Source organism: Pseudopipra pipra, chromosome 1 (genome assembly GCF_036250125.1).
Source record: "Pseudopipra pipra isolate bDixPip1 chromosome 1, bDixPip1.hap1, whole genome shotgun sequence".
Classification (NCBI taxonomy): domain Eukaryota; kingdom Metazoa; phylum Chordata; class Aves; order Passeriformes; family Pipridae; genus Pseudopipra; species Pseudopipra pipra.
The window spans coordinates 29,403,457-29,418,094 of NC_087549.1; the positions used below are offsets into that span (position 1 = coordinate 29,403,457).

The window sequence follows — 14,638 nt, forward strand, 5'->3', positions numbered from 1 at the left end:
AGTTTTTGCGTTCAGTTTACTGTTCTGTTGTTACTGTTTTGCAAATAGTGACATTTACAGAGCAGGCATGTAAATGCTGATTAAAATTGTTAAAAAGGTGGCAACTTGGTAAGCAAAATATTTTGATAGACCCACATGATATTCAACTTTGTCTACAGCAGACAGCTCAATTCTTACTGCTTTTTCCTTCTGCATTTTTATGATACGTAAGTTTTGCGTTATAAACTGAACAACAACAGCAACAACAAAAGTTTAAGGTTCTTTTAGAAGGACAGAAGGAAATGCTTTAGGTGTTACCTTTATTTACAGATTAAAGCTATCTGCCTAGCAAAATAGGAAACCTTGCCTTTTAGGAAGGATGTGATGCTTTTTGTTGATACAGGTAGAGAAATGGATCTTCAGCTGCGTTCTCTCAGTTGCCAAAGTTCAAAGAAAATGTAAGAATGAAGTAACTAATTAAGAATGAATGCACTTTTTTTGCACTAAATAGTCTAAAAATGTTTAAAATGTGTGTGGTGAAGTCTTGTCAAGTGTCTTTTTAGGTAGAAATGAGTTAGCACTGTGTTAGCTTTGCTGCTAGTCAGCTGTATGTGCCAACAGTGGGGTAAAGCTGCTCTGTTGGGACTTTTTACGTGACACTAACAGGGTGCAAACCATCAGGTGCGTGTCAGGGCGCGGTGACACGGACAGAAAGTTGTCCGAGTGCAGAAGCAGAGATGTGCAGCCTCTGGCTTGGCCAGGCCGCTGGTCCCAGCCGGGCAGAGATGCTGCGCCGAGGTTTGGGTGAACTTCTACTCCCGGCACAGCAGAGGGCACCCCTTGTTTTCAGATGTCGCCGGAAAAGCAGCACGTTTAAGAAATTTCCTATTTAGTTCTTTGAATACCGTGTTTGAAGGGAAACCATTTATTAAGAAGAAACGTAACTGATTTTGTCTGAAGTTCAGATGGAGGGGACTGGGTTGGTATCAGTACATCATAATAACTAATTTCTAAAAGAGAAATATTAGAAATTATTCTTTCAGACATTTATATATTTTAAAATTTTCTTAGCTAGAGGTCCATTGCTGAAAGGATTCATAAATTTGAGGAAGGTGTCTGTATATTTAAATTTCTTATCACTATTTAAAAAATAAAATACAAATATTCATAAAGAAAGAAAACAAAAAAAAAATTTTAATAGGTCATATAAAGAGTTGACTTTATGTTTTAGGGGAGAGATTAAAAACTAAAACATGAAAGTGAGAATTTTAAAGGAACGTTATTACATTTCTGAAAGCTACGTGGAGATCCTTAAAAAGAATATGTAATTGTCATGCTTGAGCAGTCTCTGGGCAACCTCAGTTTAAAATAATGTGTAACACTGGATGTTTTGAAACAAAATACTAAAATAAATCAGAATTATTTTAATGTAATTATCGGTGGAAAAGTTTTCTCTCAATCTGTCTTCCCACCTAAGTTAACATTTAGAAGATGTTTATCCTGAAGTTGTGGTTCTTTGACAGCAAAAAAACTGATTTATAGGTAATGCAATTATCATTTGCTATTTTCATGGTGTAATATTTCTTAGGACACCTGTAATCTTTGTGTGGATGCTTTGCTAGTGCTAATAAATAGCTTAAAAACATTTTTGGTTTGATTACAAGTGTAACAGCACTCTATAAAACCTATGTGCCAAGCACAGAGGTTACTCTTTTAGGGGTAGATTACCATCTGGCCAGCATTCAAGTGCTGAAAACTGCTGACTAACTGAGCGGGACTTGCCAGTTGTGGGATTTGTGGGAGCTGGAATGGGTCGTCTTTACCTGGAAGTTGCTCTTGGCTTGCTTTGCCAGATTGCATTTCTGCGTTTGAGAGATGTGGATTATGTCTGCTCCTGCTGCGCTGAGAACACAGCCCGGTGCCTTTGGGTTTGTGCTACATAAGGGCTGTGTCGCAGCATCGTCTCAGCTGGGTCTGCTTGAAATGCTGGTTTGCATTAAAGTAGGAATGAACCTGATTGTCCTTCTTTTGACCTCTGTGAAGGAGCAGTTCTACCATATGAATGCTCTGGTTGGGGCACCAAAACTTGTCTCTTCTGACTTGGGTTTTTTCCAGCTGGAGGCACAGCTGGCTCTGTCGGAACACCTGCTTTGCGTATGACAGGAGTGCTGGCATGACAGGATTTTGTAAAACTCACATAGTGTTGGAGCAACACTGTGAAATGGAGTAGACAGGACTTCTGATGTTGTTGGACAGCAGCAGAGAATGATGCTTTGGAGGATTTAATTATAGTACAGTAAAATTGTCACCGCTGCCTATCACAGCAGTGTACTCAGGAACACAGATTCACGTGGGAAGGCCCTGGGCACCTTGCACAGCTCTGTCCTTGGTTGACATGAGGAAGATCACAGCTCTGGAGGAATTGTCTTCTGGAATTTGCTCCTTCAGATAGCTCTGGGTTGGTGACTGATTGCTTTGGCATTGCTGGAGGTCCGTGAGTGGTTATTGTTATCAACAGGATATTTACATCCACCGTTGCTGTGGGAGATCCCAGTTATTCTCATATTATGGCTATTGAAACAGCATCCTGTCCTCCAGGAACCTGGAAAAAAGGGCCTGAAGTGATAAATGGAGAAAATGTCAGGCTGAAGATATGACAGCGCTGTTGTGTGGGATTACCAGTGTCCCATTCCAGCATGGCAACCTAAAATGCAAGGACACACATGTAATTGTTCAGAGAAACGATGCAGAGTTCTGCCTAAGCAGTCAAGCTGCACAGGCAGATGCTGGGCTCAAAACACCATGGGCCATTTTTTAGGACTCTGTGTGCTCATTTGATTTGATTTTCATTTTGATGTAATGCATGCAGTGATTCACCCACTTTCCCTGGTGTAGAGGCTAATGTTCTATTTTTTTGCTATAAAAATAATCCTTGAAAGATATATATAGATAAATACTTCATGTTTTAAATTATATATAGAAGTTGTTTAAAGAAAAATAAGCAGCTTTATTGTGACCAAATTACGTGCTATCTTATGTTGTGAAATAAAGTCATAGCTCAGTGTCGTAAATGATCCACCTGTCTAGTCAACAGAATATTTTCAAAGCTGCATTTGAAATTCTTTATGAAAGTCTTGTTTTGCAGTTTCTGCACAGTGTATCCATTCAAAGTGTGAAGTTAAGTGGAAAACTTTCCTTAAACTACAAACAGAAGTTGGTATTGAGTCAACCAGTGCAGCAGCTTGTACATTTATAAGATTTGTTGGGTAAGCCTTGGTGGTTTGGGTAGCATTATAGTGTGTTAGCAATATGAATTTCTGCTTTCTGGTGTTTTAAATGGGCAGTTGATTGATGAAGAAGTTTCAAAAAAGGGTCTAGAAGCAGCAGACAATTAATTTTCTTGATACAGCTGTTCTGGTCTTCCCGTGTTCAATATTATGCACTGTACAAATCCTATTCCTGTGATCTTTTTTCTCTTTTGAGATCTGCATGATTCTACTTGAAAATTTGAATCATGAGAAACAAAGATTGTTTTCACCATGGTGTTTTACTGGTTAAGTTCTACATGTATTTGGTTAATTGTTATTTGCATCTCTTTTAAAAATATGCTTAGTTCACAATATTACATTGTTTGTTATTATGAGGACATTGTATATACAAATATATACATTCAGGCATATTTTGTGTTTTCTGCACAGCTGAGATACTTTTAATTATAAGTTATTCTGTATGCAAAAATAAATTAAGGTTTGGAATATGCTATATTCATCAGTCAGCATTGCAGTGACCATCAAAATATGGCACTTGATGGAAGGATGTTAATGAACACAAATTCATGTCAAAATGTGCGATGAATCTTTCATTGTTTTTAAAATAGAAGTGTAATCCTTTCCTAATCTTCAATCAAAATATAATTTTAAACTATTTTTTAAAAAGTGTAATTTCAGTATGTGGGGTTGGCTTAAAAATTGTGTCTGTAGCCAAGTCAAATCTTCAGCCAGAGATTTACCCCAGAAAGCTTGTCTTTCAGATAAATTTGTGGACTTAAAAATAGAGAAGTACCCTCTGCTGTCATGAGACCCTGCCTGGAGTACTCCATCCAGTTATGGGGGCCTCAGTAGCTGGAAGGCAGAGCGTGTCCAGGGAAGGCCACAAATATGATCAGAGGGCTGGAACACCTCTCCTATGAAGATGAGCCTGGAGAAGAGAAGGCTCCAGGAAGACCTTGTTGTGTTCTTTCAACATTTAGAGGGCTTGTAAAAAGTCTCTCTCAGTCTTTATTACTAGAGCCCGTAGTGATGGGACAAGGGGCAATGGTTTTAAACTGAAAGAGGGTAGATCTGGGTTGGACAAAAGGAAGAATGGTGATGGTGGTGAGGCACTGAACAGGAAGCTATGGATACCCCATCCCTGGAAGTGTTCAAGGCCAGACTGGATAGGGCTCTGAGCAAGCTGGTCTAGTGGAAGGTGTCCCTGTCCATGGTGGGAGGAGTTAGAGCTGCATGATCTTTAAGGTCCGTTCCAGCCCAAACTGTTCTGTGAAAAAAGTGTCAATCGTAATACGTGTGTGTAAGAAAGCAACATCAGAGTTTCTATTCCAGTGTTACTTTTGGTGTTTTCTGTCTTCCGAGGGCAGCTTGGATATCCATTTAATGTAACTATCTAAATGGGAATTCCTGGAGGCTTTTTTTTAGTATTATGATAGTTTACTTTGGACTAAATTCATAAATAACGTAGGATATTCTTCATATTCCAGGGCTTATAGCTCAGCTGATTTCAAATGGATTGGCAAGAGCAGCTTTACGTCTGCCAGTTTATAACTAAGGTTTCAAATATTGTCACATTGTTTTGTCCAAGCTGCAAAGAAGGCTTACAGAATAGATCACGCTCTCTCAGATTTTCCACAGGGGAGAGGGTGTTCTTCTCCAGAGACTTGAGTTCAGTATACTCCCAGATATGCTGGGACACTGAGACTTCTAGCCCATTGTTTGCAGCAGTCACTACCAGATTTTACCTTCAAGTTGGCAGCAAGAGGGGAGATACCTTAGCTTCTGTACCTGTGCTCCTTAAAGCCTAATCCTAAAGTATTAAAAAAGAAAGGGTGTTCATGAAGAGGTCTTTACAAAGTACTGTTATGCTTGGACAGTAAATTAGTCACCAAAAATCCTAATATCTAGAGTGAAGTTAAAATGGTGCTTTATCAAAACACTTAGTTACCGCTTCTCAACAAAGGATGCTTAAATGCCTAATTTCAGGTTTTTACTTCCATCCTTTTTGGCTGAAGAGTTTTATTTTATTTTTTTATTTATTTTTATATTTATTTTTTTATTTATAATGGGCTGCCCAGAGAGGTGGTGGATTCACCATCCCTGGAGATTTTTAAACGCAGATTGGACGTGGCACTGAGTGCCATGATCTAGTAAATGGACTGGATTTGGACCAAGGGTTGGACTCGATGATCTCGGAGGTCTTTTCCAACCCAATCGATTCTATGATTCTATGATTCTATTTGGTTTGCTTTCTAAAATGAGACCACATTTCTTCACTGTGCTGAAGAGAATGTATGGATGTTCCTCTTTTGGTTGAAACAGCAGAAGTTTGCTTTCTGGTGGTTCTTTAGAGAAGCTTGTAGTTTTAAGATAGTGATGGGAAGTTTTTTTAAAATAAACACAAAGTTTTTTAAAATAAATAAAAATTTAGTAAAGATAAGAACGAAAATATAGCATTCAATTTCCCTCATCCTCTTCTAGGCAAAAAAGAGCTGTTTCCCTTGTTTTTTTCCATTCATAAAATCTGAGGTTTTTTCCCGTCCAAATTTTAAAGATTTGGAGGAAAAACTTGTAGTGCACACTGCGTTCTTGAACACAGGTTTTGTAGTACCATGTATTGAAAAGTGGTTCTGTTTTCTTCTCCTCTTGACTGCTTTCTTCAAAACTTACCTTCAAAAAGATGGGTACAGACACTACTTATATTTACTCCCAAACTATAAAATTTGGAGTTTGTTGCCGTTGAGGGTGCACTTCAGGTCATACTCAAAGTGGACAGAAATGGAGGAATATGGTGTCTGCTGGAACTTTTAGTTATACTGATATTTCTTCTACTGACCTGTAGATGTTAAATAATTCATATTAGATTAGAATCGTTATAACTAAAATAATTCCCTTATAGAATTCAGGTCATCATAATGTAACCTAGTGTGCAAGTGCTGTCTTTATAGAAATTTGGCCTTGTAACAATCTTTCCATAGAAAGTGATTATAGGAAGCTTTTTATAAGTATATTCTTGCTTACTAGCAGGGAGGCTTCCAGTTTTCTCCTTGATTGCTTTCAGAGCTCTTCTCTGTGAATTTGCAGTCATTAATATTAGATTTTTCCCTAAATTACTGCTTTGAATCACAGATCCTCATTTTATGCTTCTCTGTTTGGACTATTTCCCTTCAGTAGTTTTATTAAATAACACCAATCTCGCTTTTTTTCAGCTTTGTTCAGTATTTAATTTTCAAAACCTTTTGTTAACAAGAAGTTTAAATTAGTTCTTCACTTTAATCTGTTTGTATGAAATAAAATGGAAAAGTCTTTTGCTTAAAGGAAACTGAAGAGATCTTCCTTGTGTCTGTGGTTGTCCACTTTGGGTTGTAAATTGAATTTGTGGGGAAACAGCATAAACTTCAGTTGTTTGATATATATATATATTTTTATGGGACAAAGCCTCAGGCTACTAAACGGGGAGGAAAAAGAGCTATATTCTGGGGGGGAATAAATGCCAGACAGTGGACTTTAAAAGTTATAACTCTAGTTTTAACCAAACCAAGTCTTTGGCTATAACTGTGCTGTAAGTGGGATGACGTTCTGTTGCTTACGAGCCTTAGTTGGTGAATTTTGTGGCTGTTGTATTTAGTTATGGTATGCTGGCTAAATCCTGTGTCCTAGTTTATTCTTATACAGCTCTGTCTAATACACTTTTCCTGTTTTCTACTATGTTCATAGTTTCACCTGTCTGTTCTATCCGTAAACATTAGGAGTTTTTAAATAACAGCATTTTGAATTTTGCCTTGGTACATAGTGCAGAATTAAACATCAGCTTTCAAAAAATTCTAAAATAGCCTTAGACATCTTTGAGTCACTGGAGCATCATGCTGATGTCTGTGGTTTCTGTTCTCCATATGTGATTGGTGTGTATTAGCTAGCAATTTGCAAACTGTCCTCCTGTAATACCATATGAAATGAATTGCTGTTGGCAAATAAGAGCTTAACAAGTAATTTGGTACTTTTTACAAATGTTTGTCAAATAGTAGAATAGAGATGGAGAAGAGACGGTTCCCGTCTCTGCATTACTGTTCATATTAAAGTCCAAGTGATGCTCCTGATTCATATTTCATCTTAGATTTCTGATTTCATATAATCATAGAATGGCCTGGTTGGAAGTGACCTTGAAGATCAGCTAGATCCAACCCCCCTGCTGTGAGCAGAGACACCTTCCACTAGACCGGGTTGCTCAGAGCCTCATCCAACCTGGCCTTGAACGCTTGCAGGGATGGGGCATCCACAGGTTCTCTGGGCAACCTGTTCCTCCAAGTACTACAAAATATAAGCAAGTCATATGCAGTATATTGCAAGTACAAGTATTTTGTTCCTCTTTATTGTTTACACATCTGTTGATAATAAGGAAGTAAGTGAGCCCCTGGCCTGCAGACCTGTAGCTTGTGAAAAAATAATGGTAGGCACAAGCCTTCTTTGAAGGAGTAGGTTGTATAATACTGTAGTTATTAATGTTTATTGAGGCAATAAAATCCCTGATTACTGCTAGGCACAACGTTATGAACATGTTCAAAGTTAAAGGTAGATAAGGTACTTGAACTTATTTGGTTGAGGGGAGACTGAGAGCTGTCCATCTCGGTGATGAGTTAAAGGCATGAGGGCTAAAATTTGAGTGATTATATTCTGAGACCAGAATAAAATACATGGAACTTCTCAATAAAGAGTTATCAGCATTAGACCAAATAGTTTAATGTATAAAAAGAAGGCAGCACCTCGAGAAAGCACTTGAAGCTGTAATTGCTTGCATGCTTGTATGTTGAAATTTCAGTTGCTGTAGTCATATGTCAGTCCTCGTAGTGCTCCTCCTGAGTCTTCAGCATTGTTTCTTGGGAGAACTTAAGTGTGCAAGGAGACCTTATTGGTGAAAACAAAGCTTGATGATTGTTCTTTGATAAATTCAAGAGAGTTCTTGAGTTGGCTATGCCTGTTGTGCTTCTTGTGGGTGAAAGGCCATTAACTGATGGATGTCACATTTTGCGGTATATTGTCAGAGTTGGTCCTGGTGTCTTTAAGGTGATATTCTTCTGCACAATGGAGTTTTGACGTGTTGCATTCATTTGAGTAAAAAGTAGTAGAAGTACCCTAGAGAGGAAGAATAAACTGCATGAATCGTTATGAGCCACTACCCTGGTAATGCCTGCGACACTTAAAAAATTCATGGGATTTAGGTTCATATTTAAGCAACAGTGCACACTTCCAGTAGTTAAAAGGTATGGAAAATTAAGGTCTGCTGGACTGGAAGAACATAGCGAAATTTCTGAGGTTACTTGTTGAAATAAGTGCCTTATCAATTTATACTTGTTCAGTGGGTAGCTTAATATATTGGGGTTTGGTTTAATATTCTTTGTAGCAGGCTCCAAGTTGTCTTTCCTAAGTGAAATAGTACGTGTTGTCTCAGGAGTTGATCTGTTCAGACCCCTTGCAGGACAAACTTGGTTCAGGTTGTTCAGGGCCTTTTCCAGTCCTCTTTTTGGTATTCAAGCTGTTGGGGCCTTTAGCTATTGTGATATCCTACTAACCTGTTACTGCAAATAATTTTTTCCATTTTGTTGTTTCATGTAACTAAACTGTTTCTTTGGGCAGAAAAATCTTTCTAACTATGGAAAACAATGCTGAGGAAAACAAAATTTGATAGTTATAGAGGGTTGTGTTCTTTGTATGCTGCTTGATGTTTATGTCACTCACCCCTTAATTGTAGCAATCAGATCACCAATCTCCCATTTCTTCTCCGTGTCTCATCCATACATCTCACATTCCAGCATGCATGCTACTTGCCTTTGCAAGCAAACAGAAGGCACGAAGCCTGGGTTTTGAGATATTTTGCTCAGTGGGTGGGAAAGGACCTCCCTGCTTGTACAGTCATAGGCTTTGCTCCAGAAATAGTATGTTACATTCCTCTACTGGAGTTACTTCTTTTACTTGGATCTTACTGGGGTTTAAATCTTTGACTTTTCCCACTCTCTGGTTAATATGTATCATCTTGGAGTTCTGTTATTGAAAGAGCTGTTGCTTTTTATTGAACTATGTGTGCAGAAAAGTGTCCAAATATTTGTGAAAAACTTTGAAATCCAGAAATCGGAAAATCAAATGGCATCTAAGAAGGAGGAGGTGAAAAAAACCTTTATACTTCAGGTACTTGAAAAGAATGTGCCATTTGTGCTTCTGAATTCTGTAATATTCTCTAGTTTTTGCAACTTGACATATTATCTGTGCATTATCTATCAGAACTGCGCGGTCAACACTCCTTGAGAACCAGAGTAGAGTGTTTAATAAAGTATGTTACCCCTTTATTATACAGTCTTACTGTTTGTCTATAATGCTGCTGTGGAGAATCCAGTTAAGGAGATTTAGAAATCATAGAGGAAAGCACTCAAAATGTCATTAAATGCTTGAGATAAATTGCTGTTTAATGAGATCTCCTTTAGGTTATGCAGAAAACTGGAGAAAATACTGCATTTTGTCTCACTCTATTTCTAGACTGTCCACAAAATAGTCCTTGATGGCAGTAACTAATGGCGTCTCTTGAGGATTCTTGTATATGTAAATTAGCTGTTTGTGCTCTTGAGAAGTTCCTCTCCATGACGCAGAATAGAGAACACTGCAGACTTGTAGGCCTGTGATAGAATTCAAACCGATTCCCAATAGCTTCTTGGAAAATTTTCCACAGTGAAGAATGGCAGAGGATTACTTTGTACTTTAACATCTGTATTTTACTTAAATCTGTGTTCTAATAAGAAATGAGCACATCTGTGAGTGTGTAAAGATAGCACTTGTGTGTTGTGTGCAGAGATTATTTCACAGGCAAGTTTGCACAGGGGAGAATTTTGTATCTGTATTTTTTCCTGTCAGGGAAATAAAGGAGAGGGTTGGTATTAACTAGAATGGACCATTTTTAGGTGATGAAAACAGGACATCCACAGGATATTAGTGTACTCATCTTCAAGTTGCTGCTTGTGAAGTTTTTTAAGTGTACAGAGCCTACCCAGTGTGCCATTGTATGAAGAGAACATGAATGAGGTGAATGCCATTTCACGGGTGTAACTGCCAAGAGATGAAGGAATTTACTTTGAATTGTATTAATTGCTTAGCAAAGAAATCTCAGTGTTGCTCAATGACCATTACTAATGCCATCTTTGTAGATAACTTAGGAAAATCTCCTTCAAACCAAACTCAGTTCTCTTGATCCTCTTTAGTAGCTCAGGCTTTTTCCAGGTAATGTACATGTAGGAAAAGGCAGTTCATTTGTAGTGTCTGATTTCAGTAGCATTCATTAAATTAGTTGAAACCATAGGTGGACTTCCTTATCTCCTGTTGAAATGTCCAAATAAAGCTGCTCTATGTGTTTGTCCACATATATCCTACAAACGATGTCACTTGCCTGCCTCTGTGTGTGGGTTTTTTGTTGTTTTTTTTTAAGACTGATTTTTGTATTAGTTTGCCTTGCATTGAAGGATAACGGAAAGTATTCTGGGATGAAATGATAGTAGTCCTTGTCATCCGGAGTTTATATGTTGCTGCCATATTCTTACCTTTGCCCTTCAGTGGTAAACCACTGAATTTGCACTTTATTGTACCTTAGTTTCCCTTGAAACAGGTTTTGGTATTTCAATATGATGATTGATTTGTAAACTCCTTCCCAGACAGAGTCATTTTGAGGGGGATGTGAATGTTGAAATGTTTTCTTCTAGCTTACAATTTATATATTGATTTAAAGTTTCCTACTGCCCCCTTAATTAATATGACAAATCAAATTTAAATACTTCCTCTTACTGTTTCCTCTGTGTTGTATTTTTTTCTTGGAGCACTTACAAATGCATCCTGTATAATTAATTTTCATGTATTTGAATTCAGACTGCATTGTGAAATTCAAACAATTCTATGTTTGGAACCTTATCTGATATTAGCTTTCCTGTGTAAAGTCCTACTGCTCTGTTGTGGTTTACCACTGCCAGATGCTCTTTATGTGGTGTGTGTGCGTGTTGCACATTGTTCAGCCCTTGTCCTTGGGATGCCACATTTAACAGTTCCTGTTTCTGAAGCAGCAAATTTACCAGGTGTCAGATCTCCAGTTTATGATTCTTGAGGCTATGTCCCATCAGAAAATTCGTGCTATTTGTGCCTTCCAGCAGAGCTGGAATTCAAAACTGTCTCATGTTTTGACTTCCCCAAGAATAAAAGTTTCCAAATGTACAAGTGGAAAATGATGGCATTATTCTCTGTTCATGTAAAGTATAGATGGATTTTCAGCATCTGCTTGAAGTAATCAGTGGGAAAGTGTGTTTTTGAAGCCAGCAGATCACTAAACCTTAACTTGCTTGATTATTTTGTTCAGTTTAGTTCTTCTGCTGGTTCCAAAATAGTTTGAAATCTTGCACAAAGTAATTATTATCAGTTAATTACTGCTAAATGTGGGGAAAAATTAATAGGCTGTAATTTTTTCCATCTGTTTAGCCATCTATATTATTATTTCCTTAGATTCACCTTCAGGTAGGTATTGCTTCCAAAATGCTTGTCCCATTTCATTTGTTACTAGCAAGAAGGCTTTTCTTACTAATTGCTTTTCAAAGGCAGTAATCTTAAAAAGTGGTCAAATGTAGTATATCAGGGAAAGTATATGTGAGATTGAGTCTCACTTTGATATAGCTGGATATTTTCACCTGGCATACAGTGGGAAGCCTATGATAGTCAGCTTTCTCAGGTCACAGAACAGAGATCTCTCTCTCCATGAAGAATAGCAGGAGGAATTTATGTTCTCCCATTTTCTCAAAGCTTTATGAGAAGAAACTGGTGTTTTGTTTATTTAGTTACTTTGATTTTGTAGAGTGAAAAATGAAAGAAGTGATGGTTCAAATTTTTTTTTCTTTCATTTATTGGATTAGTCCTGGGCATGCTTTCTGCTTTTGCTGCCTTGGCAGAATGGTTTTGTTCTTTAAAATAATGATTTAAGTACTATTCATTTTTAAATGGTTGCATGAATAGCTGCAAAGTACTAATTCTGGTTTGGTTTTCACAGAGGAGATAACAAAGAGATGTGCAAAGTTCTTTTCAGGAGCACCTCCTACATTTGGAATGCATTTTTAAATTAACTTACTTAACCAATAGTAGAACTTGCCGATGTTTTCAGGAGATGTGCAGTGTGATGTTTTTCTATGACTCAATTAATAAAAGCTTTACCTTTAATGTGTAAAATGGTCGGAGATGGAGAAATGTACGAGATGCCTCCTTAGAAGTCTTGCTAAAAATGTACCATACACATGAAATCTTTACTTGTTATTCAATGAATCAAGCCTTTTTGTATGTTACAAGTTTTATTTAATTCCTCCTTCGGATAGCATGTTTTATGAAATGCTTTTTCTTTTTTTTCTTATTTGTCTGTAGGTTCCTTCAGAGAAATCAGAATCCTTTGCATCCATGTTGAGACGCTCTCCTTTAATTCAGATGGGGCCTGCCAAAGATAAAATTACCATTGGTCAAATATTCCATATTGTAGAAGATGATCTTTATATAGATTTTGGTGGCAAGTTTCACTGTGTGTGCAAAAGACCAGAAGTTGATGGAAAGTAAGTAATCAAGTTACGGTAGGTGATTAACATATGTGAATAACACAGTGAAATGCTTAGCCAAAGGGACTTGACCATTCTGGACTAAGCTTAGATATATTGTATGAATCTTGTGGTTTAAACTGTGGAAGATAACATATTGTGCAGAATGAAAGTATGATCACAAACAGATCTGTGTAGCTCAGACATCGTTGTCTGGAATGGAGGTTCCTTTGCACACTTGCTTTATTGTTATCTACATTATTCCAACTTATGATGGGCAAAGGAAGTTACTGGGTGTTTTGTCACTGGAGAAAAGAGAAATAATTATCATCAGAGTTGTTAAAACAAGCACTGTTTATTGAAATCCTTGTGAGTTTTGTGGATGTGGAACTTTAATCCCATGTAAATTGCTTCTTGGGCAGGAGCTATCTATGCTAAATATGTAAACATGAGGTGACCTATTGGGGAGTTTACATGTTATTTGTGATAATATGGTTCATAGCAGATGATCAGTGCTAATGTGGTCAAATATTCCAAATTGTAGCAGGTGACTTTATATGGATTTTGGCATAAAGTTTCACTGTGTCCTGAGGTAGAACAACTGTGGTGGAACTAGAACAGCTGCACTCAAGAATACAGTAGTTAGAGAGCTAAAAGATAAGGAAGCAATGAATTCTAGTGGAAATAGTATTTATAAACTTTCTTGACTGTCTTTTGCATGTTATGATTATATATTATTCAAAGATCTCTTGTCTATTTAATTTGTCTCCAGGTTGCTTTAGCACCTAGTTTTTAATACGTAGGCAAAATACCATATTTTTGCATTCATAGCATCAGAATATTTTAGTCCATCTCTTTTTCCTCTTTTTTTCCCTGAGAGAGGAGGAGCATCTTTATTGATCTGCAACATCACTGGTTCTAAAACATTAAATATGATTCCCGTTATAATCAGTTCTGAAATAGCTGATTTAACAAAAAGAGGTTTAACAAAAATAATCACACATTTGTGTGCAAATCTCTGATAGTATTTTATCAGAGCATTTTTGTACTCAACCTCCTTTTTTTGACAGGTCTATGACTTTCAAAGCAAGTGTGATTGATATCCCAGGAAGAACTGAGTCCTTTGTGCCTGTCAAATTTGACAGCAGATGAAGAATTTCATAGTCTTTTGCTGGTGCTCTACTGATGAAGCCCTCTTTGCATCTCTTGTTAATGCTAAATTGAGATGAGCTTTGCCTTTCTCAAGGCCATTCTTGCATGCCTGAGGAGTTCTTCTATATTAATCTCAATCTATGACCATTCATTTTGGTTTTGTGGTAGAGTTCAAACTGAAGCTCCCTATTCAGCTGCAGGAGCCTTCTGCCAGGCCTGCTCAACTTCTGCACCTTAGGAAGGACCCTTCTAGAGCATTGAGGAGTTTGTCCTTATAGATCAGTGACCTCTTCTGGGCACTTTATCACGTCAGGACAGCTCCTTCTCTTCCCTGAATAATCCAATGCCTACTGTTCTGAAGCCCACATCTCTCTTCTGCCACTTGGCTTTCTCACTTTCCCTCGGTGTTTAAGCTCTCATTGGTGGTCACTGCAGCTGAGGCTGACATCAGCTACGATGTGCCCAACCAGTTCTTAGCTGCCCATGAGTGAACGTGGCCAGCAGAAGACCTGCCCTGCTTGGGCTGTCTGGCACTGCTGGTAGGAAAATGTCACCAGGGCACTCTCTCTGGTTGCTCACTCCCCTCTGTGTTTGTTTTTGCTTGAGCAGACATAAGGACACTTGAAGTCCCCCATGAGAATCAAGGCC

At 37.8% G+C, this 14,638-nt stretch overlaps 1 protein-coding gene across 2 annotated transcripts in view; it reads left to right on the plus strand.

The window, feature by feature from the left end:
- TPD52 (tumor protein D52) overlaps positions 1–14,638 on the plus strand; it is a 119,094-nt gene that overhangs the window by 45,946 nt on the left and 58,510 nt on the right. For both annotated transcript variants that reach the window (XM_064650167.1, XM_064650198.1), the window contains exon 2: positions 12,675–12,856. In XM_064650167.1, the coding sequence (XP_064506237.1) occupies positions 12,675–12,856 (182 nt within the window). The remainder of the gene's footprint in view (positions 1–12,674; positions 12,857–14,638) is intronic.